Here is a 26,128-nt window from a genome sequence, read left to right on the forward strand (position 1 = left end):
CAACAATTGTCCCATTAATTTATTGGGGCAATTGATTTGGCAAGTACACATGAATTACCCTTGGCAGTTATAACTTTGGATGCTACTAAAGCGTTTGATCAAGTAAATTGGTAATACCTAAACTTTATTTTAACACATCTTAATTTCGGGCCAAACTTTCTTGGGATTTTGGAAAGTATCTATAACGCCCCATCCACTAGAATATTGTTAAATGGGAACTTAACTAACCCTTTTTCTATTACTAGAGGGCCCATGCAGGGCTGTCCCCTTTCACTGCAACTGTTTGACCTGTATATAGAACCATTGGACCTTATGATTAAAAATGATCCCCTGATTAAGCCATTTGCATAAATGGATTGGGAGAAAAAAAATTATTTGTATGCAGATGATATCATGATTTTTACTGAAAATCTGCCCTCTGCGATAAGAAGACTTGAGGCGTTAACAAGGGATTTTGGACAATCGCTATTACTCAAGGAGGCAATAGAAATAGTTCCCATCTCACAGCATGGAACAGGAGTTTACTCCCTATACTTCCTTATGCCAAAGAAAGATGGTACTCTCAGACCCATTCTCAATCTCGGACCTCTAAATCTATATATCCTTTCAGAACATTTTCACATGGTCACTCTTGAGGATGTCATTCCTCTGCTACAAAAACAAGATTACATGAGAGCGCTAGATCGAAAAGACGTTTACTTCCACATTCCCATACATCCAGCTCACCACAAATATTTAAGGTTTGTAATTTCAGGCAAGCACTACCAATTCAAGGTACTACCCTTTGGAGGAACAACAGCACTAAGAGTGTTCACAAAATGTCTAGCTGTAGCAGTGACATACCTCAGAAGACAGCACATACATGCCTTCCCTTATCTAGACGATTAATAAAATCCAGCATCATTCTAAAATGCCACCATACACAATAAATACCCTGCACCCATTAGGGTTCACAATCAATTACTCATCTGCAACCAGCACAAATTCAACCTTATCTAGGTGCAATTCTGAATACTCAATCGCCATGAGCCTACCCAAATCCACAACAAATACAAGCCTTTCACTACCTCATATCACAAATCCAGGTCAATCAAACCTACAGAGTAAGATTTGTCATGAAACTACTGGCCATGATGGCATCATACATAGGGATAGTACCAAATGCACGGCTAAACGTGAGACCACTGCAACAGTGTCTCTCGTAACAATGGTCTCAGGCACAGGGTCGGCTACAGGATCTAGTGTTGTTAGACCACCAAACTTACAAATCTCTGAAATGGTGGAATCACAACAACTTAACAAAGGGGCGGCCATTTCGAGCAGCAGGTTGGGACAAACTGCAAATCCAGCAATTTTACTTTTAATTTGCCTAATTAGGTCATGCACTTTGATTTCATTATTTCATCTGGCTCCAGCAACCCACTTGAGATAATATGATATAATGTGCAGGTGTGTATATGTATGTGTAATTTTTTTTTTTTAAAACATTTTTTTCATGATTGGTCTTGATGCTGTATTGTGTTCTTTCAGTGACTATGGCCCTCAATACGATGCTGGCAGTCTTAAGACTGCCAGCCTCATTGTGGTGGTTAGGACCACCACTGCTGTGGTGGTCCGACCGCCACATTTCCTGACTTGGTTGACGGCGGGTGGAGTGCTGCCCGGGGGATTACGACCTAATTCTCCGCCAGCCTTTTCATGGTGGTTTCCTCGCCATGAAAAAGCTGGCATACAAAATGTGCAGGGGACCCCTGCACTGCCCATGCACTTGGAAGGGGCAGTGCAGGGGTCCCCTGCCCAGCACCCTCACAATGCTCACATTGCAAGGGTGCTAGTGCACCCTGCAGGCGACAGCATTACCGCCGGCTCAATTTCAAGCTGGAGACAATGCTGCTGCCTGTTTCCCGCTAGGCTGACGGGCGGAAACTGAGGTTTCCACCTGTCAGCCTAGCAGGAAACACCTAATAGGTCAGGTGGGGTGGTCACCACTACAGCGGCGTTCACCCTGTCGGGAGTTTGGCAGATGGGCTTTCCATCGCGTTTTAGATTCCAGCACGGAGGCATATGTGCTCTGGCTCATGGAACAGTGCACCCTGCCACCTTGGCTAGGGGGGGCGTGCCTTGGGGATGACTGACCTGCACATGGGCAGCAACAGGGACTCTGCCTGCACCTGGTGTGGGCAACGTTTCACTTGAGCAGCAGGCTAACATGGCAGCTCTGCAGTCTCTCTTTTACTTGGGGGACCCAGGGTGGCACAATCAGTGTTGCAGCCCTGGTACCCCCTTTACCACCCTTGCCCTGGGTACCATTTACTGGGATCTTACAGGGATTGTAAGGTTCTTGCCATTTGGCATACAATTTGAGGGAAGGAGCATTGGTACTGGGGCCTGATTAGCAGGCCTCAGTACACTGACGGGTCAAAAACAACAGCATCTGATAGCAAAAGGTGAGTGGTGACCATCCAAAAAGGGGCACTTTACCACACAATGAGTGGTGTTTAAAATGTTAAACATGTTTATCTAAATGTTATTGATTTCTGATCAATAACATGCATGTCACCGTTTGTTTTAGATTTGTATTATGAGCTTTAATATGGTAGGACATCTCTTGTTAACAATACTTTAAAAGAAGTACATATAAGACGTAGTACTGAGAGTGGGCTTTGGTAAACCCTTTTCAGACATTGACTTTAAGTGTTTTTCATGGTTTGCCATTGCTCGGGTGGGCTGTCCATCAACACCATAGGATTCTGAGGATAATTAAATTGTTTGATTCATGTTCCCATTGGTGCTCAAGTAGACCTTTTGTTAGAATGCAGGAGCAATATGCTGTGTAGCTTATAATTCAGATCCCAAAATTAGTCTTTGATGTAGTAACCTTACTAAAATAAAGACCTTTTCAGTTACTGGTGTATGGTTTATTTGTTTAGGAAGCACATCCTGTTTGCCTTTAGTGAATGTTGCCTTTAGTGAATAGCCTTGGCCTTCCATAATCTCCTTCGTAAGTTAATTTGTTTTGCTAATAACCTGTTGTTCGAGTTAAAGCTTTTTGTTCACAAAGTAAAGACACTCACTGTCTCACAGCTGCATCCAAAATGCTGTCCCGTCATCAACAGTATCTGCCATATGTAGCTGCTTATGCCTTTTAAGGTCACTGCTAACTACAGACGTCACCTCCTAACATATTAAGAACGCTCTTATTTTAGGATAAAGCATAACCATGCTTTTGCAGTCCGTTTATCAAACAGACCATGATCCCAGCTTTCATGTTATTTTCCCAAGAGTTTGCTATACCATTGTATTCTCCTTCTAGGGCAGTTGGGAGCAGCAAACCCAGTCATTCAGCTGTTACAAAACACTTCCCCTAACAAAAAGACAACTCTATTAGGTTTGCCACTGCATAGCAATGAAAAGTGTGACCTGTTTGGGTTTCCGAAGGTTGTTTTCTATCAGTTTTTGCAGAATCTGACTAGTGCATCCTCTTTTGTCTCTGTGTATTGTAATCAGAAACACGCAGAGACACATTGTTATATTTTTAGACTTTAAAGTGGACTTGTGAGTATGCCACTAAATGCATGGCTCGGAGTCTCGGTCTTTGTGGGTTTGGAGCTGGACAGGAGTCCCTGGCCATATAGCAAGTTTGCGCTGGAAGTGTGAACCTCAGTAGTGTTGTGTTTTGACACTTTGTTTTTGTAAATGTTTGTATTTGCATTTTTGTCAACCAAACATACTAAGCTACATAATACAGTGGGGTGCATGTGGATTATCAAATACACAATTAATAATGAAACTGTCATCACATGAGCAACAAGCGTCGTAGTAAACAGCAATATGGCTTTGTGAGAGAGGACTGGCACAGAAGCCTTGATATGCAGATCTTCACCATGGAGATTAGGTGAAAGCTTATCCCCACAGCAGCATACCATTTGCCATCACATCCATACCAATCAGGTAACCCAGAGTCATTCGTACCATCTAGGTCCCAGACATTGAGAGAGATGCCACCGAAGCGGGGGTCTAGCCCTGCATTCCAGTAGTTGGGGAGAAGATCCTCCGGGATGCCTTTCCTTCAACAATCTGCCCTCTTGAAGTTATTCTGGGGTGGGCCACTATAGTAGCATCCCAAGCTAGTAATATCGGAACCCTGCGCGCTCCTTTATTTTCTTCCTTCCGAATCGCTTCTCTGTCTCAATCTGCGCATTTTACCAGCTCCAATCCCCGCCTGTATCTTTCAGGGCCACTGATGGAATTCCAGCTCCTCGTCAGCTGTCTTCCAGCAGGTATAAGCACCATGGCCCTCATTACAACTTTGGCGGGCGGCAACCGCCGCCTGTCAAGTTGTATCAGCCGTGGGCCCGCCAATGCAGCCGCACACCAGCGGTGGCCATAACAACATCCCAGCAGGGCGGAAACCAAGTTTCCGCCCGCCGGCCCAGCGGGGATGTCGGCCGCAACATGGGAGCCGACTCCAAATGGAGCTGGCGGTGTTGCGGCGGATGCAGTTGCACCCGTCGTGCTTTTTGAAAAGCTCCATGGGGCTGTGGCAGGGGGCCCCTGCACTGCCCATGCCAAAGGGAAGCAGCGCTGCCCTGGGGGATTACAACCGCCGGGACCAATGTGGCGGGAAACTGCTGGTCCCGGCGGTGCGACCGTGGCGCTTCCGCCGCGGTCGTAATCCCTGGCGGTACAAACTCCAGAACGTTGTAATGAGGGCCCAAGCCTGTGTATCTGTCGGTCATGTTTCAGGCCGCACTGCGGTTATGTAGGCCAAGTAGACATCATTGTGGAGTATTCTCAAAGTTCCCATCCGTAACTTGGCAAATAAGCTGTAAAACAGCGGTCCAGTATGGTGTTAACATCAGGCAGGACCACACCATATGGAACAATCCTGCATCATTCACACGGCATCGAGGGCATGCTGATGCCTGTTTAGGGAACATGTTAAGCAGGCATCAGGGGGAGGGAAGCACCCTATGCAAGTAATAAAATTGAATGAGTTTAAAACGGGCATTTCTGAACACCTTGGGGATGATTTCTAGTGTCGTTTTCCAAGCTGCGCCAGTCAATGGCAATCCCAAGTCCCCTTCTCAGCGCTGCTGCTACTACACCAAATCCAGCTGGGCCCCTTTCAGCAAAGCCCCATAAAGTATTATGACCATTCTCGATCAGCCTTTAGTGAGGAATAAATAATGTAGACACTTGTGTTCTGGTCGCTCCGCATTGCCTTGACCCCACCACTCGCGGACCCTACCCAACAAAGCTGTGTGGAGAAAGAAGTGACCCATCGGGAGGTCATAAGTCTCTTGTAGCTCTAGAAAGGAAGAAGCCTAACCCCCATAAACAAGTCACCCATTATGGTGAGTCCCACCTCAGACCACCTGTGTAGGCCAGTACAGCCCCCAATCCATCGCCAGTGCTGAGCAGTCTTCAAAGGTAGTTCACTGGTGTACAGAACTCTAGTGCTTGTCCGTTGTCATGTGCTTGCCCAGACATAATATGCCATCCTGTTCTCCTCGCACATCATGGAGGCAGGTACAGGTTTTAATAAAATGCTAGTTAAAAGGTCTTTGGATGACAGTCCGCGTTACCGAAGGCCCACTTTATCCCATAGCACAGATCACCACCCAGCTACCCTTACAGTTGTGTGGCCAGATAGTAGAGTTTGAAATCTGGCGTAGTTAATCCACCCTCCTTTACGGGCAAACGCAATTTCTGCAGTGCCACCTGCCACCACGAGGTCCCCCAATGCGTTGACTCTTGAGACAGTTGCCCTACCTGACTAAAATTTATCATAGCTTCTTTCAGACTGCATTTTTTCTTTTCAGTAAATGAAGTAAAAGCATCTATGTTACACTTTCAGAATTTCATAAATCATTCTAGCCACTGTGCCACCTTTATCATTTATCCTTGCAGCCAGCTCTTGAATCGCACCCCTCAGGGAGTGGTGAAAATCCTCTTTCTTCCCTTCCCTAGCAGGCACATCTCTCATGTGACGTAACCGACATATCAACAGGTGCACTTTCTCATATGGATTTGATTTATTACCAGTCATTACACGCATAAAATATGCAAAGCATCAATTTGCTGTTTATTCTTTAATTATGGCCCCCTAAATATCTGGGGTGCTTCAGTCTGGTGATTCAGTCTGTCACCTTCCCTGAGGCACAGTAAAAGGGATTACCTAATGCGTAGCACTGCCTTTGAGGGGATGCCTGACACCCCATGGTAGGAGTTTCAAGTCTCTCTCAAAAGTAGATTAGGCCTGCAGCATACAGGAACACGACAGGCGAACCCGCCGTTTTTTTCAATGATATGAAGTATACTTTCGCACCTGTCGGTTGGCCTGGATGTATCGAAGGCATCCTTCCATTTTTCTATTTTTAAGTTTCACATGATGCCGAATTGCTGACGATCCACGCTCACGAACTGACACAGTACATTCCTTTGTGTAATGTGGACTCGGGATAAAGTTTGGCTTATGCCATTTCTCTCACTTTATCCACTGCCTTTCATCAGTGTTCTACTGACTAAGTTGTTTAGCTCTACAGCAGAATATTGTAGGTTTTGAAATACTTTGGCCTCCTCACAACTAGTAGCATGCTAAAATTACACAACTGTTTTACCCAGTGCCACTTTACATATATCTTAACATGCATCTTGTATGGTTTACTGTTTGAGGCTATGCTTACATTGTCTTAATCTACTTTTTTGTCTTAAGTTTGTTTACAGAGAATGTCCTGGCCCATCCTTGCATTGTTATACGCCGCCAATGTCAGGTAAATAATGTAGTCTTGTTCGTTTTGTTTTCCTTTTGGACTGTATTTGTCCATCCGAGCACTCTGAATATGTTTTTGCTCTGTCCCTTGAAAAACATTTCCGTTCAGAGATGTCATAGGGAGGCCCTTCCTTCATCCTTATGTGCAGGCATCACCTAGGCAGATATGCAGGCTGCTGTGATGGACATACAGTAGGAAATATCTGTCCTTTAGCAAGGTTGGTGCAGCTCATCATGGAATGAGGGGATGCCTTCAGGCTTTATATTTCTAGTGCTGAGGCTTTCTGTTGTGTTTTGTGGGTGTGCAGGGTTGTATTATGTCGAGATAGACACTGGACAATTGCTGGTCCATTCGACATTTTAACTGAGCATGCTGTAGCTAATCTATTAGCTGTACCTTAAGCACAAGCTCTGTCACATGCTTGAATCGTTTGCTTCTGCCTGGATCGCAATACATACAAAGAGAATCAATATATAATCCTGTCAAATTTAAGAATGTTTTAAGCTCCTGAAGAATGATCACCATCCAACGACAATCCTCGAGTTGTTAAAATGTCAAGGTCCTATCAAGCTGCAGCATAGCACAATGCCTAAACCACATTTGAAGGAGCTCTTCTCTGTACATTTGTTGCTTAACACTTTAACACTTGTGGAGGAGTTTTTGGTTCTCTGGCATCAGCCGTATACCCCTAGATAGCAGTAAAGTACAACTACGTCATTGGCCACAGTCCATGTATTTTTTTCATGTTTATTTCCCAGGAGTTAACATCCGCAACAAAGTGTGGAACAGATACTGATAAGTGCTTGTCATGCAATGATCTGCAAAGTGAGTGTGCGTTATTTACCATCTGGCAGGGAGGCCTTGGGACAAGTAAATACCTCCTGGTCTGATTTTCTTTGGATGCAGAGAGTAAAGCATTTGAGCCTCCTAGAGTCGCTTGACCTTTCACCAGCTAACCCACCAGCCTTGCAGGTCAAATTTATGCCATTGATCCCAAAAACAACTCTTAACTTAAAGTTCGAAGCAGCCGGGCCCACAAGTAAATGTTTTCCTTCCTGTAGTTACTTTATGAAGAACTATTTTAGCGATGACGCAGGCTCATGTCATTTCCTTAATGCCTTCAGTCTCTAAACCACTTGCTTGCTTCCTCCGCCCAGACTGCGCGACTGCTTTTGAAACTGGTATCGTGACTTATTTTTGGCCCTCGTGCCATGCTTTGATCCGAAGCCTGACAACGCAAGATGCAGGATCTCTCAAGCTGTGACCTAAAGGGGTGCACCAAGCGACCCTCATAGTTGGCAGTCGACTACTGTCCCTGTCCTGGATGTAGCACATAAAGCTCGTAGCAGCATGTGTGTTTTGTGACTCTTTAGCGTGACCAGACCTTTGTAGGTTTGTTAGCCAATTCCTTTTGTGTTTATTCACACAGTTGGTCATCCCACCACAGCCACTGACTTCCCTTACTGTGTGTGACGATATTTCTCTATGGCACAATGTGCACATCCACACAACAATAGTCCCTTTTAATGCTATCGACTACTGTTGCACTAAGTACTTTTACATTTACTTGAGTGAGGGCCGCAGCTTCCCAGCACTGTTAGCAGGCCACTTATTTGTCACGTGTTCTTGTACAAAAACCATTCTCAAACAAAATACCCTTTTGGGAAGTAACTGTTCTTTTTACCTATTAGCTTTACACGCAATACCTCTGTCTGATCACTGAGATAATTGTGTGATTAGCCTACCTTGCTGCATCTGAAACTCGTTTTCTACCAACATCTTCAGAACTAAGCCTCGACTGCTTGATCTAGTTACGCTTGACAGTGGATTATACGAATCGAACATATGATTATCCAATGTAATAAAGTACAATAGCACCTCCATCCATTGGATGCTGCACATTAAACACTGTCCAGATATAAGACCTCACAATAAGTTAGTGAGTGATAATTGATTGATCTATGGTTGTGGGGAGATGGGTTGTTTGTGAGAAAAGCAGAAGGAAAGTAATTCCTAATATAGGAGTTAGTGATTCATTTCCAAAAAGAGTTTGAAATTGCGTCTGCATGACACGTATCTATGCCTGCAGAACGGTGGTTACTTGACAACACCGATCTCAAGGATGTCTGCGTTTACATTCCTGTAATCGGATGACAGAAAACACCTGTATCTGTGGCTCTTTTATTTTAGCAGTCCATTGCCTTACTATCCGGTATCCGATTCGTACTAAACCGACTGCTTAACAGTTGTAACTTTCCAAATGTCTCAAAATATGCCTGCCTCTTGAACGATTATGTCAGATTCCTTGCACTACGATGGATTTTGGGAAGCTGTGAACTCAGTGCTGCCTTTTAGAGTTTTCCATGAACCAAAATGGAGGATTAAATTACTTAATGCCACACTGGGCATCAAAAAGTATGTGATGGGCTGCTCAAGCAAGCTGTGTGAGATTTTTCCTTTCAGGAAACATGGTCACCCTTCCAGGTGTCTGCCGTTGATGCTTTTACATTCATGAAGATTTCAAAAGCTTCATGGTCATGTATTGCTTTGTGCGTCTTTCTGATCCCATATTTCTGACCCTATGTGCTTCCCATATGTCTGGGTTAGCAGTGAACACCTCCAGTACGGTGAATGTTAAGATCAAGCCAGTGTCGCATACAACAGACTCCGTAATCCCTTTCTTACCACCATTTCCACTTTTTGTGATCAGTGTCTGTCTCCTGTTCTTGCTCGTTCACTCACAAATCACTCCATAGGTGGAATCATACAACCAGTGAGGTGCCTAAAGTCTGGTGAAGAGAGAAATATATGCCCGGAGGGGACATGTTAATCACTAGTCCCTGCAATAAAAAGATCTTAGAACAAGAGCTGCCCCTGAGCATTACCAGTCATTTTCAATACTTCTTTGAAAAGAAAAAATATATATAGAGTGTATAAAATGCATGTATGACATAATTTTTGTGTGGTGATAGTGTACTTTTTAGATGGAAAATAGTCCCTCCTGCAATGTAGTGCAAGCACTCAGTAGGAGGTTAAATAATACATGAGCCAGTTGCACGAGATAATAACAATACACACCTGGGTTGGAGCCGGGGCCCAACCTGTGACTATTTTTGAAGAATTGGTAACAAATGTCTGGCTGACAGCTAAAACTGACTGTTGCCAAACCTAACAAGCATTGGCAACACCAATAGGTCTTGTCTATGGGCAAGCTATTGGCTTTGGCAGTTGGGTGGGGAGTGGTGAAGAATGGGAGGACGGGTGGGTGTGAAGAGCAGTACGTTGAAAGAAAGAACTAGGAAGCAGCCAGCACTAGCTGCATTATGGTGCTTCTTTTTCTTTCTATTAGGAGGGGTGGGAGAAAAAAACAGGGATGAATGGAGGAGAAGAAACAAAGAAGAAGAACCAGGGAGGGGTGGTTGGGAAAGGAATAAGCAATAAGGGTAAAGGTGAGATGGGAATAAGGAACACAGACTTTAAGCAGCAACAAGGATGGCTTTACTGACGGACCTCCCGCTGCTGGTGCTGTGATTGAGGCAGGGAAAGGAGACATAAAAAAAAATAGTACCTCAATCACAGGGCCAGCCGTGGATGCACCCTAATCCACATGAATCATTCTGTACTTGTTCGTGCTCGACCAAAAGAAAAGGAAGTGATGCCTGGCATGTGTGAATTAGAAGGCAGCAAACAATGAGGACCGCGAATGGTGAGGAATGGCCAGGCTCCATTCCCGTTACATGACAAAAGCTCATGAAGGCAAGACCTAACAAGCATTTGCAATGTAATGGGTCTCGCATTTGCTCGAGTTAGAGCTATTAGCTTTCTAAACTCATAACCAGACTTTTCTTGCCACATAACTTAAAAATCAAAAGTAAAACAGTTTCACATACGCGAGCCGATTCACAGCGCCATGGCCACCATGAGCATCAGTGATAAGGAGAGTCACAAAAGGAAAAATAAGTTCGCTGTCAATCAACCTTATTGGCAAAAGTGCAATTAGCCATGTAACAGGGGCGATAGCCAAGGCGATAACAAAACCTCCCCAAGGAGGGACAAACATAAACTATTTACCAGTGTCATCAAAGGATTTTTGAAGGGCAAGCCTACAAATGAGTGATAGTGATGGGCATGAGGTGGGCGTTGTTAAAAGCCCGGATACATACCAACATGTCAGAAAATGCTCGACCTAAAAAGGGGAAAGAATGAAAAGATCAACGTATTAGCAAAGGAAAAGTATTCAGTTACCACCCTTGGTACTGAAGTGCATTTTTTTATAGGTGAATGTGCACATAAGATCAGGGGTGGGCGATACACTCCGCTACGCCAGCGGAGTTGGTGGAGTTTTGGCAGGTTTTGGCAAATTCGGCCAACTGCCTCGTGGCTGAGTTATTTTCTTGTGTGTGGCTCGCCAATGGTAAATTGGCGAGTGTGAGTGAGATTTGCTGTATCCTAGCTTGATTTCCGGTCGCTATTAGGGCATTCAACGAGATTTCCCCAGGTCGTGTCCGTTCACGGTCAGAAAGCTGACGCTCAAGCGGCAGAAAAAACAGCTTGAGAAGGAGCGCCCTCTTGTGCGCTGCATGGTGATGTTTGCACTGATTTTTCAGCGCAGAATGATTTCCTGGTGCAAAAAAACAGGACAACATGCCTAATTCTACCCATTCACGGAACTCAGTGGAATCTCAAGGAGTTTTCCTGTAACTCCATGGAATTCCTCAGAGTGAAACCCTGCGAGTTCCACTTACGTTTACGTGACAAGATCATAAAAAAAGGTTTCTTGTACTGTGAAAGAGAACCAGTGGGTAAAGTGGGCTGATGCATTGTCTCTTGCTGTATGTAGTGGTAGGCACATTGGAAATGACAGTTCAGGACTGATCGTCGAACTAGCTGACCCAAATTCCGTTATGGAAGGATAAATGTGTGTATTTTTTTACTTATTGATTTTTTTCACTTTATGAGGCTGGCCAGATACATTCATACACTTCAGAGCCACGAGGATGAAAGATGTTTGCACGGCAGCAGACTTATGGTAAAGCGTCTCTAAAGAGGAAAGCCGATGGTGGTTTTATAGATGTAGGCCGTGCTCAACACATTGTTCGCAGCACCTTCCGCTTGCTTTTGCTAGTGTAAATTTCAGGCACCCCCAGATCGGGCCAGCCACACAGCAACATTTCCCTTCCGGCAACTCAGTCAGTTAGACATAATTGATTTTGACCAAATTGCCGAAGAGTATCTCTTAACTGCCATTGAGAGTTTGTGTGAATCACACATTAATGGGCAGCAAGGGGGCGCTGACCTTCTCAGGGCACTTGGCAGTAGCAGTTGTCTTACGCAAAGCTAAGTGCATTCGCCGTTCTAGAGCTCTAAAAGCACAACTGCGCTCTACTTTGCAGTTCCACATGTGAGACCATTTTATGTTTTTAAGAGTGATCGGGGCACCAGCATGACCCTCCATGAATGAACTCGAAATAAAATTAATTAAAAGCTGTCCTAGGAAAGGATGCTTCCTCAAGTGCCTGTGATTTAATGTTCAACATGTGTTTTTAAAAGTTGCAAACATGCTCAACAACACATGTTCGCATGTAACTGCGCAATAAAAACGGATGTCTCGTGGAGACCACAAAAGAGATATGAAACAAGACTAGCATCAGTGATGACTTCTGCTGCGTGATCTTTAGAACATCTGGTTTTAGGCCAGCATGCAAGCGTGAATGATCTGCTGACTAAGGGATCTTTAAGTAGGGAGGAGGGAGAGAGTGGCGTCGAGGAATGAAAAAAACAGGGCGAGCAAGGCTGACAACAGCAGAGGAAGCGGGCAGCAGTGGTCGCCTGACGCTGCACCGCACAAGATCGTCATCTGTCCAGCCTGTGGCACCAGGGTCAGATGGCGACAAAAAAAAGGCCCGGCCATGATCAGCAAACGAGGCAGCTAAAAAACGTGGCCCACATGTACAGGCATTTTGCAAAATATGAGAGACCTCATGCGTTTCTGCTTTCGGCACGCAATGCTTGTGGTATTATCGGGGAACTCAGCAGTAAAAAACGGCCAACCTGTCCATAAAACCAGAACACAAACTGCTAAAATAAGCGAGATCGCGCTGCGAACAAAAGATAAAAAGTAGTCCACAAACCTGACGGGAAACAGCGAGCCTCGCATGTTTTTAGTACTTGGTCGCTGCGCTCGAGGAGGGCTAACCACCAGAAAAGGCATGACGTGTGCGTGCCTTCTACTAATGAAAGCAAGCCGATTTTAACAGGCAAGCCCACGAACCAAAGAAAGACACTGACGTGATGTGGACGGGACTCCGAGCCCTTTTCTAACTCCTAAAGCGTCTTGCAAGCGAAACGCATGTGCAAGCACATGCGACGCCGGCTCGACCCTAACCAAACGCACTGCCTGGTGTTGAGGGAAGACATTTAAGAAACAGGAGTTAATGTTAATATGTGGACATAAATAAGTATATTTTCATGTATCCATATGGACTGGCAGTAAGCAGAATTACTCAAAATGTATTCCCTTCAGCCAAATCCCTAAGTTTCCTATGAGACAGAAACACAAAAAATAAATAAAAAGTCTACTTTTATTATCTTTCTACAGTGCGGACAAAGCATTGAAGAGCATCATTGTGCTTTAGACAAGAGAAAATAAGTCTGCAGATGACCATAAACTGCGTTTTTGTGCAGATAAGTTGGCAAGAACGTTAAGGAAGCAGCCATGTGCCTGATTATTCTCGGGGGGAAAAAACTAAGAGAGTGAGGGAACTCTTGCTCGTGTTCATAATTCTACGGATGTGTTCTTTGTGGGGAAGGGTCATGGGACTGTTTAACGGTGCCATCAGGCTGAAAGCTGGCAGCCTTTTAAAATCCACCTTCTGATGCATAACTGATGTAAAAATGAGAAAAAAAACAAAGAACCTCACAAGGCAGTGGCATGCCCATGAAATGGTTAGCTGCTCTCCATGTTACTAATTACAGTAGTCAGGTGTTAGGTTTGTACTAATGAGATGAAAGCTTTGCCGAGACAGTATTAATGTGTGTCAAAATGCCAAAACAGCGCAGCAGTATGCCACATATTTCACCCTTTTTTGGTGCATTGTTTAGCCAACCTAGCAATATTGTGATGAGGGTATCCATAAACAAGCATTTGTAATGTAATGGGTCTCGCGTTTGCTCGAGTTAGAGCTGTCAGTGTTTTAAACTCCTAACCGGACTTTTCTTGCCACATAAACTGAAAAATAAGACGGTTTCACATAAGCAAACCGACGGCCACTATGAGCACGAAGCAGACATACAAAAGGAAACAGAAGTTTGCTTGCAGTAAAACATATCGGCTTGCAGTTATCCATGTAACTAGCAAAAATACAGTTATCCACGTAACTGGCAAAAGTGCAATTATCCATGTAACAGCGTCGATGTCATGCAAAGCTCTCGATTACTGCTCAGTGAGATCGCGATGCCTACGAAATAAAAAGTAGTCCAGAAACCATACGGAAAACATGGAACCTTGTATGTTTTCAGTAGTTGGCTGGTGTGCTCGAGGATGGCTAAACACCGGAAAAGCCATGACGTGTGCATGCGTTTAACTTATGAAATCAAGTGAAGTTTAAAAGGCAAGCATATGAACAAGCCAAACTGATGGGCGTGGTTAAAAGCCCCTAGAGAGATTACACCAGGGACAGAGCGCTTTGCGTGCTCAACCGTAAAAAAAAGACCAAAGCTTATTGGAAGCTAACAAAAATATCTATACTAAAAGAAAACAGTAGTAATAGAGGAGAGGTGGGAACACCAAATTTAATTAAAAGCCGACATCCCAAAAAGAAGTTTCCACAAAAAATGGGTAAATGCCAAACTTCAGGTATATTTAATTTGTATGTAAATGAAGCCGTTGTCCGGTATATAAATGTCTGCCTCCGCATCTCTTCTTGTAGGCGTTTTCACCTTGTGTGAGGTGGGCGCCTGGGGATTTGTATACAGCAACCGACTTCCTTCAGGTGCTTTTGAAGGGAAAATGAAATCAGTGTTTTTTGTTGTTGTTTTTTTTTTTGATCCAATTAATCTTCTGTGTCAGAAAATGGTAAACAAGACAGAAAGTTGGATCTAGCTTGGAGAGATTTTAACACTCAACGAACACTTCAAAACTTGGAAGGAGAGCACAGAAGAGCGAGAGGTGGCCCGTTGCGATCTTTGCTCTTCTACACCAAGGTTTGAAAACTCTTCTTGGAGGCTCAGACTTCAGGGGCTTAAATACCCATCTACGCCAGTGCGTGCGATATCAAAACAGAAAAAACAAGGTAAAGGAAGAGAAGCTCTAGCAGGATAGATTAAACCAATTTATTAAAGGGTAGCCTGTTAGTTATCAAGGGTCGAATAAATTGAACAAAAATTACATCATTTGGTACTTTTGTAGTAAGTAAAGTGCGGTTCAACAAGGCATCGTTGTTGTGTAGTAAAGAGAGGTGGCTAGCACACGAGATAGACATTTAAAAAAATATATACTTTAGAGTTTGAGTAAGAAACGTATAAATAATTAAAAAAATATATATCCATACATGAAAACCTGTTTGGCGTTTGTTGTGATTTGGTAAAGCGTAAAGCTAATTTAATCTCTCAAATTGCCTAGAGGAGAGCGTTCCATTTTCTTGTTTGATACGGCCATTGTCCGTCCTTGAGTTGTCAGCGCCTGGATACCCTTGCGGGTGATACTGTGCTTTACAAATACACATAACATATTGTACATAGCCTGTGTGTATTGGGAGGTAACGCACCGGATTGACCAGTGTGCAGATGCCATGTTTCGTGTGTCTAGTATTTATCTACACAGTCATGTGACGATCATATAAGTCAAATAAATGTGGCTTAGAGAAAGCTCCATTTTTGTGTGTGAATAGCAATGGAATCGAAAGGAGGGTCAGCAGTGATGAAAATTCATATCTGGTACACCAATTTTTGAAAGGTGTATGCAATGATATGAAAGTACACCCTCTTAAGATTCTGTGGTTTTACATATTAAGACAGATCTCACTGTCCTCATGTCCTCGCAGCAGGCACATTTACCTTCATGTGACAACATACACAAATTTCACTTTACAATAATTTACTAAACGAATAAAAACATGAGTCAAAATACTGCAAGATCCAACGTTTTGAATCCACGAGCCAAAAAACGTTGAATGAATGAACAGGGCATTTTTGTAGTGCCTACTCAGCTATATTCTCTTAAGCTCTCTTGCTAAATTGATCAAAACCATTTGTGAGCACTTTTGGATCATCTGCCTGGGGCTGTATGGACGCTTACAGAATCGTCTAAGAATAAATATATTACTTTGACATTACACTACGGTGAACGGAATCTCACTTAGTGTTCGTTTTTCCCTTTAAGAAGATTCCACCTAGAAAGGACGGTTTGTCCAGAGTGAACACAAGAACCTAATGTCACGTATATGTTTTTCGAAAACGGATCTAGTCAAATTACACCGATGAAACTGTGAACTTTTTTTGAGAACTGTCTCTGGATCGGGCCAACAGGGGGCAGGCGATTCAAGAATGTAAATCTGTGAGGGGTACCTTTCTTAAGAACCAGTGTTCCAAGGCATTAATTTAATCTTTTCTAACCATGCTCAACATAAAATCGTAAAATATTTTAACTGCACTGCCATAAATGTAATGAATTCTATTGTAACCCTTTATACATGTGAGATTAGTCTGTAGTTTATTTTTAAACATTTCATCACACAATTTGAAAGACCTCCACACATCATATTAAAATCTGAAATAGTCTGTGTAGCTAGTAATATAATTCTTTGAAAGCTGCCATTCAACTTTTTTCGTGGAGCTTAGTTATTTTGCAACCAGCTGCAAAATAACACATGGATCACACATTTTTCACACATTTTTATGCACCACAGGCCATTTTAGCAAACGCCTCAGGGCTTTTAGTTGTTTTTTGTGAAATTAGCAGCTGGGGTCCTATATTGCATTGAGCGTGTGCAGCACCGCTTGCACAGCCATTAGGTATGGCCTTGACAATCCTGTCCTTTCTTTAAAAAAATGTATACAACATACGTAATGCGCACACAATTGGATTGGTAAAATAGATTAAAAAAATAAATGCCTGGCAAGTAAAAATGTACTGAAGAGACTGTTCATGATCTGCATTGGTGATTGCTCGAATGGAATTGGTCCAGAGGCAGGCCCCTCTCACTTCCCCATCTGACTTCGTGGCGGTGACTGAGGTGTCCCTGCTGGACTGGGGAGGTCATCTAACTATGGAGGTCGAGATCAGAGGACTTTGGTCTCTGAGGAAAGCTCCGCTCCACATCAGTCCATTGGAGTTGCAGAACATCTGCCTGGCTGTGAAGGCCGTCCTCTTCCTCCAATTCTTCAAGGGGAGGCCGTTACTGGTTCTCATGGCCAACAGCACTGCCATGTGGTATTGCAACCCTGTGTGCCTAGGGGTGTAGAATTTATTAAAGTATCTACTTGTCCATGGGACAGGTTGCATCTTAAATCTACTTGTCCTGTAAAAAAAAATGTACTTGTCCCTTTGGTGCCGTGTAGTGCGGTGACAAATTATGGCAGCAATATCATTATGTGAGAGCTCTGATAATAACTTCTCTGTTTATGCCAGGGCTACTACTATAGTAGGGCTTGAAAACTTGCAATTTCAATCCCTATTATAGCAACTTCCTTCTTTTGCCACCTTTCCACAGATCTACATACTGGGGCTGGAGGAAGCAGTAAGCAATAGTTCCAGGGCTTGAATGCCTTTGAGTCTGCAAACCTATTAACTTGTATGTTTTAAGGATTTTCATTAGCTCTTCTCTCAAATCTTTTCCCATAATGAGAAAGGTTGGAAATGTACACCTGACAATGGCAGAAGTAGATGGTCTTCCAGGGATGGGGAAAAAAGGCGGTAGGAGGGAAAGTGAACTTGTAAATGCTTAGTGGATTTTCACATGAGCAAATTTATGCATGCATATTTGCGCGTGCTAAAGTACAGTTCACACATACTTTCTAAGAGTACGATTTCCGAGTCTACTTCTGTAAGCTCTTGTAAATTCATGAAAGATACTAATTCAAAGACATTTACCATGGGTGCACTTTTGTGACTTTCTTTAAGAATTGGGTCCCTAATTAGGTCTGGCATTAATTAAGACATTTTGTTTTTACTAAACTTCTATTTCTCTCTCTAACTATCGGCTGGCTTTACTGTGAGTGATCACATTCTGCTCTTCCACAAGGAGCATATTGGCACACAAAGTAGTTTTGTTCAGTGCCAGGAACTATTATGGCAATCAGTGGCATAACAAAACTAGAGGGGGGCCCCTGCAAACATGGAGCACCCTACCTCCCCCCCCCACCCCCCCCCCCCCCCGCCCCCAAAGACTCACTCAGGGCAGGTGCTGACAGTGTTTGTTACAATGGTGAAGGCCTGGTAACTGCCACAACAATAAAGTGTTACAAAAGCCATGTCAAAACAAGATGTGCATTGACAAAACCAAAAAACTCACAAAAAGTGTCAGATCAATTGGCTTTGCCAGTACTTGTTTACTGTCATGCTTCCCATAATCATGTTAAAAATGGTTACCCTGATTTTCCATTAGGAATATTCTTTGGAAATACTAACATGTATCAACACATTTCACTAAATGACGCTTCAAAGAAATAGCACCTAAAATGTCATAGTAGTGAAACTTTTCTTTTTCCTAATACAGGGAGTGCAGAATTATTAGGCAAGTTGTATTTTTGAGGATTAATTTTATTATTGAACAACAACCATGTTCTCAATGAACCCAAAAAACTCATTAATATCAAAGCTGAATATTTTTGGAAGTAGTTTTTAGTTTGTTTTTAGTTTTAGCTATGTTAGGGGGATATCTGTGTGTGCAGGTGACTATTACTGTGCATAATTATTAGGCAACTTAACAAAAAACAAATATATACCCATTTCAATTATTTATTATTACCAGTGAAACCAATATAACATCTCAACATTCACAAATATACATTTCTGACATTCAAAAACAAAACAAAAACAAATCAGTGACCAATATAGCCACCTTTCTTTGCAAGGACACTCAAAAGCCTGCCATCCATGGATTCTGTCAGTGTTTTGATCTGTTCACCATCAACATTGCGTGCAGCAGCAACCACAGCCTCCCAGACACTGTTCAGAGAGGTGTACTGTTTTCCCTCCTTGTAAATCTCACATTTGATGATGGACCACAGGTTCTCAATGGGGTTCAGATCAGGTGAACAAGGAGGCCATGTCATTAGATTTCCTTCTTTTATACCCTTTCTTGCCAGCCACGCTGTGGAGTACTTGGACGCGTGTGATGGAGCATTGTCCTGCATGAGAATCATGTTTTTCTTGAAGGATGCAGACTTCTTCCTGTACCACTGCTTGAAGAAGGTGTCTTCCAGGAACTGGCAGTAGGACTGGGAGTTGAGCTTGACTCCATCCTCAACCCGAAAAGGCCCCACAAGCTCATCTTTGATGATACCAGCCCAAACCAGTACTCCACCTCCACCTTGCTGGCGTCTGAGTCGGACTGGAGCTCTCTGCCCTTTACCAATCCAGCCACGGGCCCATCCATCTGGCCCATCAAGACTCACTCTCATTTCATCAGTCCATAAAACCTTAGAAAAATCAGTCTTGAGATATTTCTTGGCCCAGTCTTGACGTTTCAGCTTGTGTGTCTTGTTCAGTGGTGGTCGTCTTTCAGCCTTTCTTACCTTGGCCATGTCTCTGAGTATTGCACACCTTGTGCTTTTGGGCACTCCAGTGATGTTGCAGCTCTGAAATATGGCCAAACTGGTGGCAAGTGGCATCGTGGCAGCTGCACGCTTGACTTTTCTCAGTGCATGGGCAGTTATTTTGCGCCTTGGTTTTTCCACACGCTTCTTGCGACCCTGTTGACTATTTTGAATGAAACGCTTGATTGTTCGATGATCACGCTTCAGAAGCTTTGCAATTTTAAGAGTGCTGCATCCCTCTGCAAGATATCTCACTATTTTTGACTTTTCTGAGCCTGTCAAGTCCTTCTTTTGACCCATTTTGCCAAAGGAAAGGAAGTTGCCTAATAATTATGCACACCTGATATAGGGTGTTGATGTCATTAGACCACACCCCTTCTCATTACAGAGATGCACATCACCTAATATGCTTAATTGGTAGTAGGCTTTCGAGCCTATACAGCTTGGAGTAAGACAACATGCATAAAGAGGATGATGTGGTCAAAATACTCATTTGCCTAATAATTCTGCACTCCCTGTAGCATTTTTTTCAGAACTTTTTATTTTGAAAGCAAAGAATCATCACTCTTGCTTACAAGGTTCTACACATTTACATCTAATCAGATAGCAATGTGGGAGCATTATACTTAGCCTCATATTGTTAAACTTTTCAAACATGTTTGTACACTTTTTTTTTTTTTTTTTACTAGAACCACTGTCAGTAGTGCAGTGTAACCTAAAAACGTTTATTTACGGCGCTCACCCTAATAATGAAGGCTTTTCATTAATGAACCATAAATACAAGTTCCAACAGCATTAACTAATGGACACACATATTACCTCAACTGCTGACAGTCCCCTTCCTCTATAAACTGTCAGCCAAAGGGTTCGTGCTGCAGGGAGTTGGGCCTACTTGTCAACATTAATAAACATAAAAAATAGTTGCTCTTGACCCCAAACAATATGTCCCGGTCGTCTGGTGATAGGAATTCCACATCCCTGCTGCCCATGTCAGTTTCTTGGTTTTCCTTTTATGCACTGTGTAGAGGCAGAACGAATACAACTGTTGGATCCACTTTCTGGATGCAGTCTGGTGTCTAAGGAGTATTCCAAGGTAAGGGATCTGCAGAGTATCCACCAGAAAGAGCATTACTGAAGGAGAGTAACTTGTTCTGTATGCTCTATATGATGATTATGATAAGGAGGATGTGGCAGACATCTTGTTACTTCCTCATTGTACTGACACTGGTCTGCGTTTGGGCCTCCAGAATGCCAGAGGCCTTGATACCTGACCCGAAATTTAATTGGGTGCCACAGTAGGCCCCCAGTGAAAGAAAACGCCTCATTTCTGTGGTGGTCTTAAATGCTGAAAATTAGCAAATCTGCAGAATTTTTTTTTACAGCCTGGCTCTTTAATTTTGGGGCCTTGCTGCATTTGAAGGAGGGTTGGTGGTGGCAAGTTTGAACCCATGTTCAGGGCCACCAGCGAGTCACCATATTGTGATATGCCACAGGCCTGTACCTGAGGACTCTGCCTTTTTGACATGGTCAAATACAGTTTATGCACTGGGCAGGATTGAATTAGCTGTGCTAAGGGCACCAGTGTGGTGATTTGTCATTATGCTTGGGTGCACACCACAAACTTTTCCCTGGACAGCTAGGAGTCCTTTATGGACATGCTGTTTGATGGCTCCGAGTCGACGAGGCTCACTCAATGCTGGATCCAGTCAGTGATACCTGTGGTACGACCTGCCCTTTTGGAAGCCTGCTTTCTCCACCCTGCCAGTTTCATCAACAATACTTGTAGATCTGGGGCTACTCTCTGGGCTTTACTGCCAAAGACAACCCTCCCAGCTGGTGCAACAGCCCACACAGTCCTTCATCAAGAGGATGGGTGGGGGAAGAGGAGAAAGCCACCAGTAAGTCCCATAGGTGCACCCTCTGCTTTATTGTGACCCAAAACATGTCTACTTTAATGTCCTGTCTTTCAGCTTCACCAAAGTCTCCCTCTCCTACCTCCTGGATTCTCTATCATTAAACTGAAATCTAATCTTCAGCCATTGCAGAGGTTTCCAATTATAAGGGTGTTACTGGATATGATTGCCTTGCATAGTAACAAATGTGGTACATTCAGGATTGGATCCATATGAATTTGGTTTGTTCCTATGTTCTACCCAGACTGTTTGGAGGCTTCTTGGCCTCATGCATGTTTCTTGTGCCTCATGCTCTTTTGCTTTTTATATTGACCAAACTAATGAGTATCGAGTAGATGACCACATTTTGTGGAATTTGCTGGTATTAAGAAGGGAAGGCCAATTCAGAAACTGACCTTTTCTGAATGGATTGTACTTAGCACTCATTCTACCAGAGCCAGGTTAACCACTACAGTCTTGCCCTGGTGTTGTTCCAGTGCTGAACACCTGCAAGACTGGTGCTAGACATCTACTAGGCTGCACATGGACGTCCATCAACACCTCATCAGGCATTACTGCCTTGACTGTCTGGTCCTCGTGGAGCCATTTTGCCCTCCCAGTCCTGCAGGTATCCCTGATGTGAAGTCCACTCCACAGAACCTGCACCATTGGGAATTACTGCTTTAGCATTTATCGATAAGGTGAATAGCCTACGGTTTCTATCAGAAGATCAAGCTGCTTACCTTTGGTGATGCACTTTCTGGCAGATACTTTAATTTCTGGTTCTTCAACACCCCTCTACCCCCTGCCGAGCAGGCTTTTAGATGTTATTAAGGTTCTATGTTAGGTTCTGTACTCTGCTGCTGTTTTGAAACTGTTGCTAATGCTCCACATCAAAGAGTCAGAAGAGCTCAAATTTAAACTGAGGTCATTGCACACAAGTGGTGCTTTTCTAAGACTCCGGATGGTACCTTTCAGGGGTGAGACGAGGCCACCCTGGAGTCCGATGGCGCCACCCTTCGGTGCATGGGAGGAATTGCTGGAAGACGTTCTGGATCCAATCTGTTGGGATTTAAATCAGTGGGAACTCAGTGGTTAGATAGCATATCCACTAGAAGGTGAGTAACTTTTTCAATAGGATTCCTATATTTTCTTGAGATTCTCATATACACATTGTTTGTGGTTTATATTTCACTTTAGTCATGCTAGATGCAATATATTAATTAAGAAAAAATATATGTCTTTTATTTTTTGTGCTGATTTTGCAGGTTAATTATCATGCCAGGAACTACCACCTCACTCCATTTACCATTGTCAACATTATGTACAGCTTCAGCAAGGCACAGGTGCGTGTTTGTGGATGTCTCTGTTTTCAACGAAGCTCCAGGTTACTGTGAGAGTCCTAGTTACCTAGAAATTGAATTTAATGTAAAGAATTTGCACATGTAATAGTTTGCCCTGCAGGTGTTTGCAGTCTTACTCATCATAAAGCGAATTCTGTATTGGATTTTTATTAAAACCCATTAGCATTGAAATAACTCAGATGTGAAGGATCCCCCACACTTTTAAGATATCAGTCTCTCCGACCATAACCAGCCAGTGTGTAAGCAACATTTTCTTTTTTCGTATCCTTTAACAAAATTAACATCATGTATTAAAACATTTTATTTTAAAATATTTTCAAATGGAAAGAAACGGTTTCCATTTGTATTTATTATTATGTAAATAAATATTGCACTGTCACCTTATTATAATCAGAAGATAGCACAATCACAGCGTGCATCGAAGTGGCGATTGGTCCTTCTATTTTTCCCCAGTCAGGCTTTCAGTACAAGAGTATATACAAGAGTTTGTACAAGGATCAGAATTACGAGTTGTGTGAATATCGCCCACAGAAATTTTTATCCTGATAGCTTATGAAAGATATACCCTTCTGAAATTATTGTGAGACAGGCCGCGGAATTCCGTGAATTAAAAACAGTTCTTTCATGTTATGCCTCATTTTGATGTTGAAACTCTAAATAGCAGGTATTTGCTACGCGTTATAAATGCCTCATCATTGGGGTAATATTTGCCATGTATGGGAACTACTCAATCCCATTTCACCAACTCGCAATGGAAGCCTCCGTGGGGAAAATCCCGTAGTTGAGACTACAGATAAGATAATTCTGTAGCATTGTGCACTACTTATTTCTTTTTCACTCTAGAATGTTTTCTTGCTTACATCTCTTATTTTATAGGCATGGTAACCAGCCTCATGTATTGAGCCCTCAGTGCAGTTGCAAACCTGTGTTTCACAAAGTCCCTGGTGCTTTTTTGCAATGTATTGCACTCGTTTTGTGACTTGGAAAAGCCATTTTGAATTGCAAAATGTTTTTGTGACTGGTTCCCAAGTGTAGTTAGGAGGTTGTGTGGATGGTTTGTCCTTGTCTTATTTCGATAAGCAATGGTATACACCAGTTCAATGCAACTTGTTACTTACATGTACTAAAGGCTAATTATAAGTGGTAAACCTTCTGTGTTCTTGCTACAAGTGTAGTAAGCGAGAACCATCGCTGATTACTAGAAGGTATAAAGGTCAATAAGTGGTTCAAAGCTTGGTTCAGTTTGCCATGAATAGAAATTCAAGGTCCCTCGGCCTTCATATCTGGGCATTTTTAAAGGGTAAGTTGATTAAGGCCAGTGTGAGCCTTTGCTCATAAGATGCCATTATTCCTTTGTTCACCCTTTCCCCAAAGCAGGAACTATGAGTAGTTCAGTTTTTTCCTCCGTAAACAATTTACACGCGTTCTCTTCACCCTGGACCCGCAATTCTTCACACTTATCCCACCACCTAGGAAGGCGTGAGCTTGCTACTCCGTTCTAATGTTTATACATTTTTATTAGTATCCCGTGATGCAGAAGAAAGTTACTTTACTGGTACATCAAGTCTCCTTCATGGGTATCTACTGTGAATATATAAAAAGCTCACCCCCTTCCATAAATCTATCGGAATGGGAAGAAGATTATTCTCCTTCCTTCACCAGAACTGAGAAATATATTCTCACTGTGATGCATACAGAGAATGCGGAGGCTTTTGGCTGCCTTGCTGTGGGAATGCAGTTTTTTGATCATGAGGAATAATATGATTTTGGAAGCAGTTTTATTTGTTTTCTTTCTAGGCGGTGAAAATAGAAAAGATCCTTTTAGTTTTTCACCCCGTTTTGATTTTTAATATACGGTACACTTGTCTTTAAAAGGTAAAAAGAAAACATAACCTTTACATGGGCATTGTTTTTCTGTGGTTAGAGATGTATCTTTCTCTCTCTTCTAGAAGTGTTCCAGGTGCCTGCATGTGCACTATGATCTTCTAGAGTTTGAGTTTAATGAAGTTCCTAGTGGTAGAGGACAGTTTGTTGCCTCATATGGAATGCCTAATGACCTATTTTATAACTCTCAACCAGATATTGCCAGTAGGAGCTTGCTTGGACTCTTCCAGTTTGCAGATCCCTAATGTTTCATACAACCCGTAAATTGCTGTATAGGTTTTACAGTGCAGTTCACAATGTCCCTAGCAATAAATAGCATGCTTCATTGGGAAAGCAGGTCTCCCGCTATTTCTTGTCTTAGACTTAACTGCTCTCTGTTAGACAATAGGCCAGAAAGTTCTCTTCATCTACTTTTTGCAACTTAGTGCTGCTGAGATCTTATTGTTTCATTCCTCAAGCATGTTTATGGTAGCAAGTAAATGGGCCTGTAACTCATTGAAATAGATTTTTACAGCTAGGCTTTTGCACCTGATTCACTTGCCATTAAACATTAATTTACTCTCAGCACAAAAGGTAATTATCATGGAAATTACTAAATCTCCAGTAACCGATGTTTAAAAAAATAAAAACTGAGCATGGTTTTTGTGCTTTCACTGACTCAACTCGAATAGCTTCAGAAATTGTTTAATTATGTCTTGAATAAAATAAATAACAAAAAATTTTATTGACAGTAAAATTATTTCATTTGACTTTTAGGGGCCAAGGGCTCTTTGGAAAGGCATGGGAAGTACATTCATTGTTCAAGGCATCTCACTGGGAGCAGAAGGGATAATAAGCGAATGCACCCCCTTGCCAAGGTATTTTACTCCTCTGAAATGTGACTGTCATAGTTGTCATTGCCATTAAGAGTTCTCGTTGGATGGTTAAGGAGCTGTTTTGCTGTATGCTTTGTGATGCATATCTCCCCACATGCCCATCTTGTTAATTCAAGTACTTTTTCATCATTTTAAAAAGGCGAGCTGTTTGGCTTTCAGAAATAAGGGGGTCTAATTTTAGTTGATTTAAATGTATTATTCTGTGTCAGTTTACTATTATATACTTATTACAGCTGTAGTTGGACAGTGGTGTAACAAAGGCCCCCGTGGTGCAGGGGGCCCCCTCCGCACAATATCCTGGCCTCATAGCTCCCGGATGAGTTAGGAGGGGGGGGCACTCCATATACTTTGCAGGGGTGGACCCTCAAGGTTCGTTACGCCACGGTAGTTGGATAAATGTCTTTTATTTCGAGTTTAGTATCCACTGACTGAATTTGTGTGTTCTTTGAAATTGGTTTTGAATTTACTTTTGAAGCCGTCTCTATTAAGAGAGTTCAGTATAGCCAGAGAAAATTGTCATCAACCCAGAAAACATGAACAGTCCGGAAGCTATGCTTGTGAAAATTTCTCGAGCCTGGAAT

The 26,128-nt window shown here is 42.7% G+C and overlaps 1 protein-coding gene across 2 annotated transcripts in view; it reads left to right on the forward strand.

The window, feature by feature from the left end:
• SLC25A46 (solute carrier family 25 member 46) overlaps nucleotides 1–26,128 on the forward strand; it is a 225,300-nt gene that overhangs the window by 156,034 nt on the left and 43,138 nt on the right. For both annotated transcript variants that reach the window (XM_069226441.1, XM_069226449.1), the window contains exons 4-6: nucleotides 6,719–6,776; nucleotides 22,693–22,770; nucleotides 25,429–25,529. In XM_069226441.1, the coding sequence (XP_069082542.1) occupies nucleotides 6,719–6,776; nucleotides 22,693–22,770; nucleotides 25,429–25,529 (237 nt within the window). The remainder of the gene's footprint in view (nucleotides 1–6,718; nucleotides 6,777–22,692; nucleotides 22,771–25,428; nucleotides 25,530–26,128) is intronic.

Source organism: Pleurodeles waltl, chromosome 1_1 (assembly GCF_031143425.1).
Source record: "Pleurodeles waltl isolate 20211129_DDA chromosome 1_1, aPleWal1.hap1.20221129, whole genome shotgun sequence".
Classification (NCBI taxonomy): domain Eukaryota; kingdom Metazoa; phylum Chordata; class Amphibia; order Caudata; family Salamandridae; genus Pleurodeles; species Pleurodeles waltl.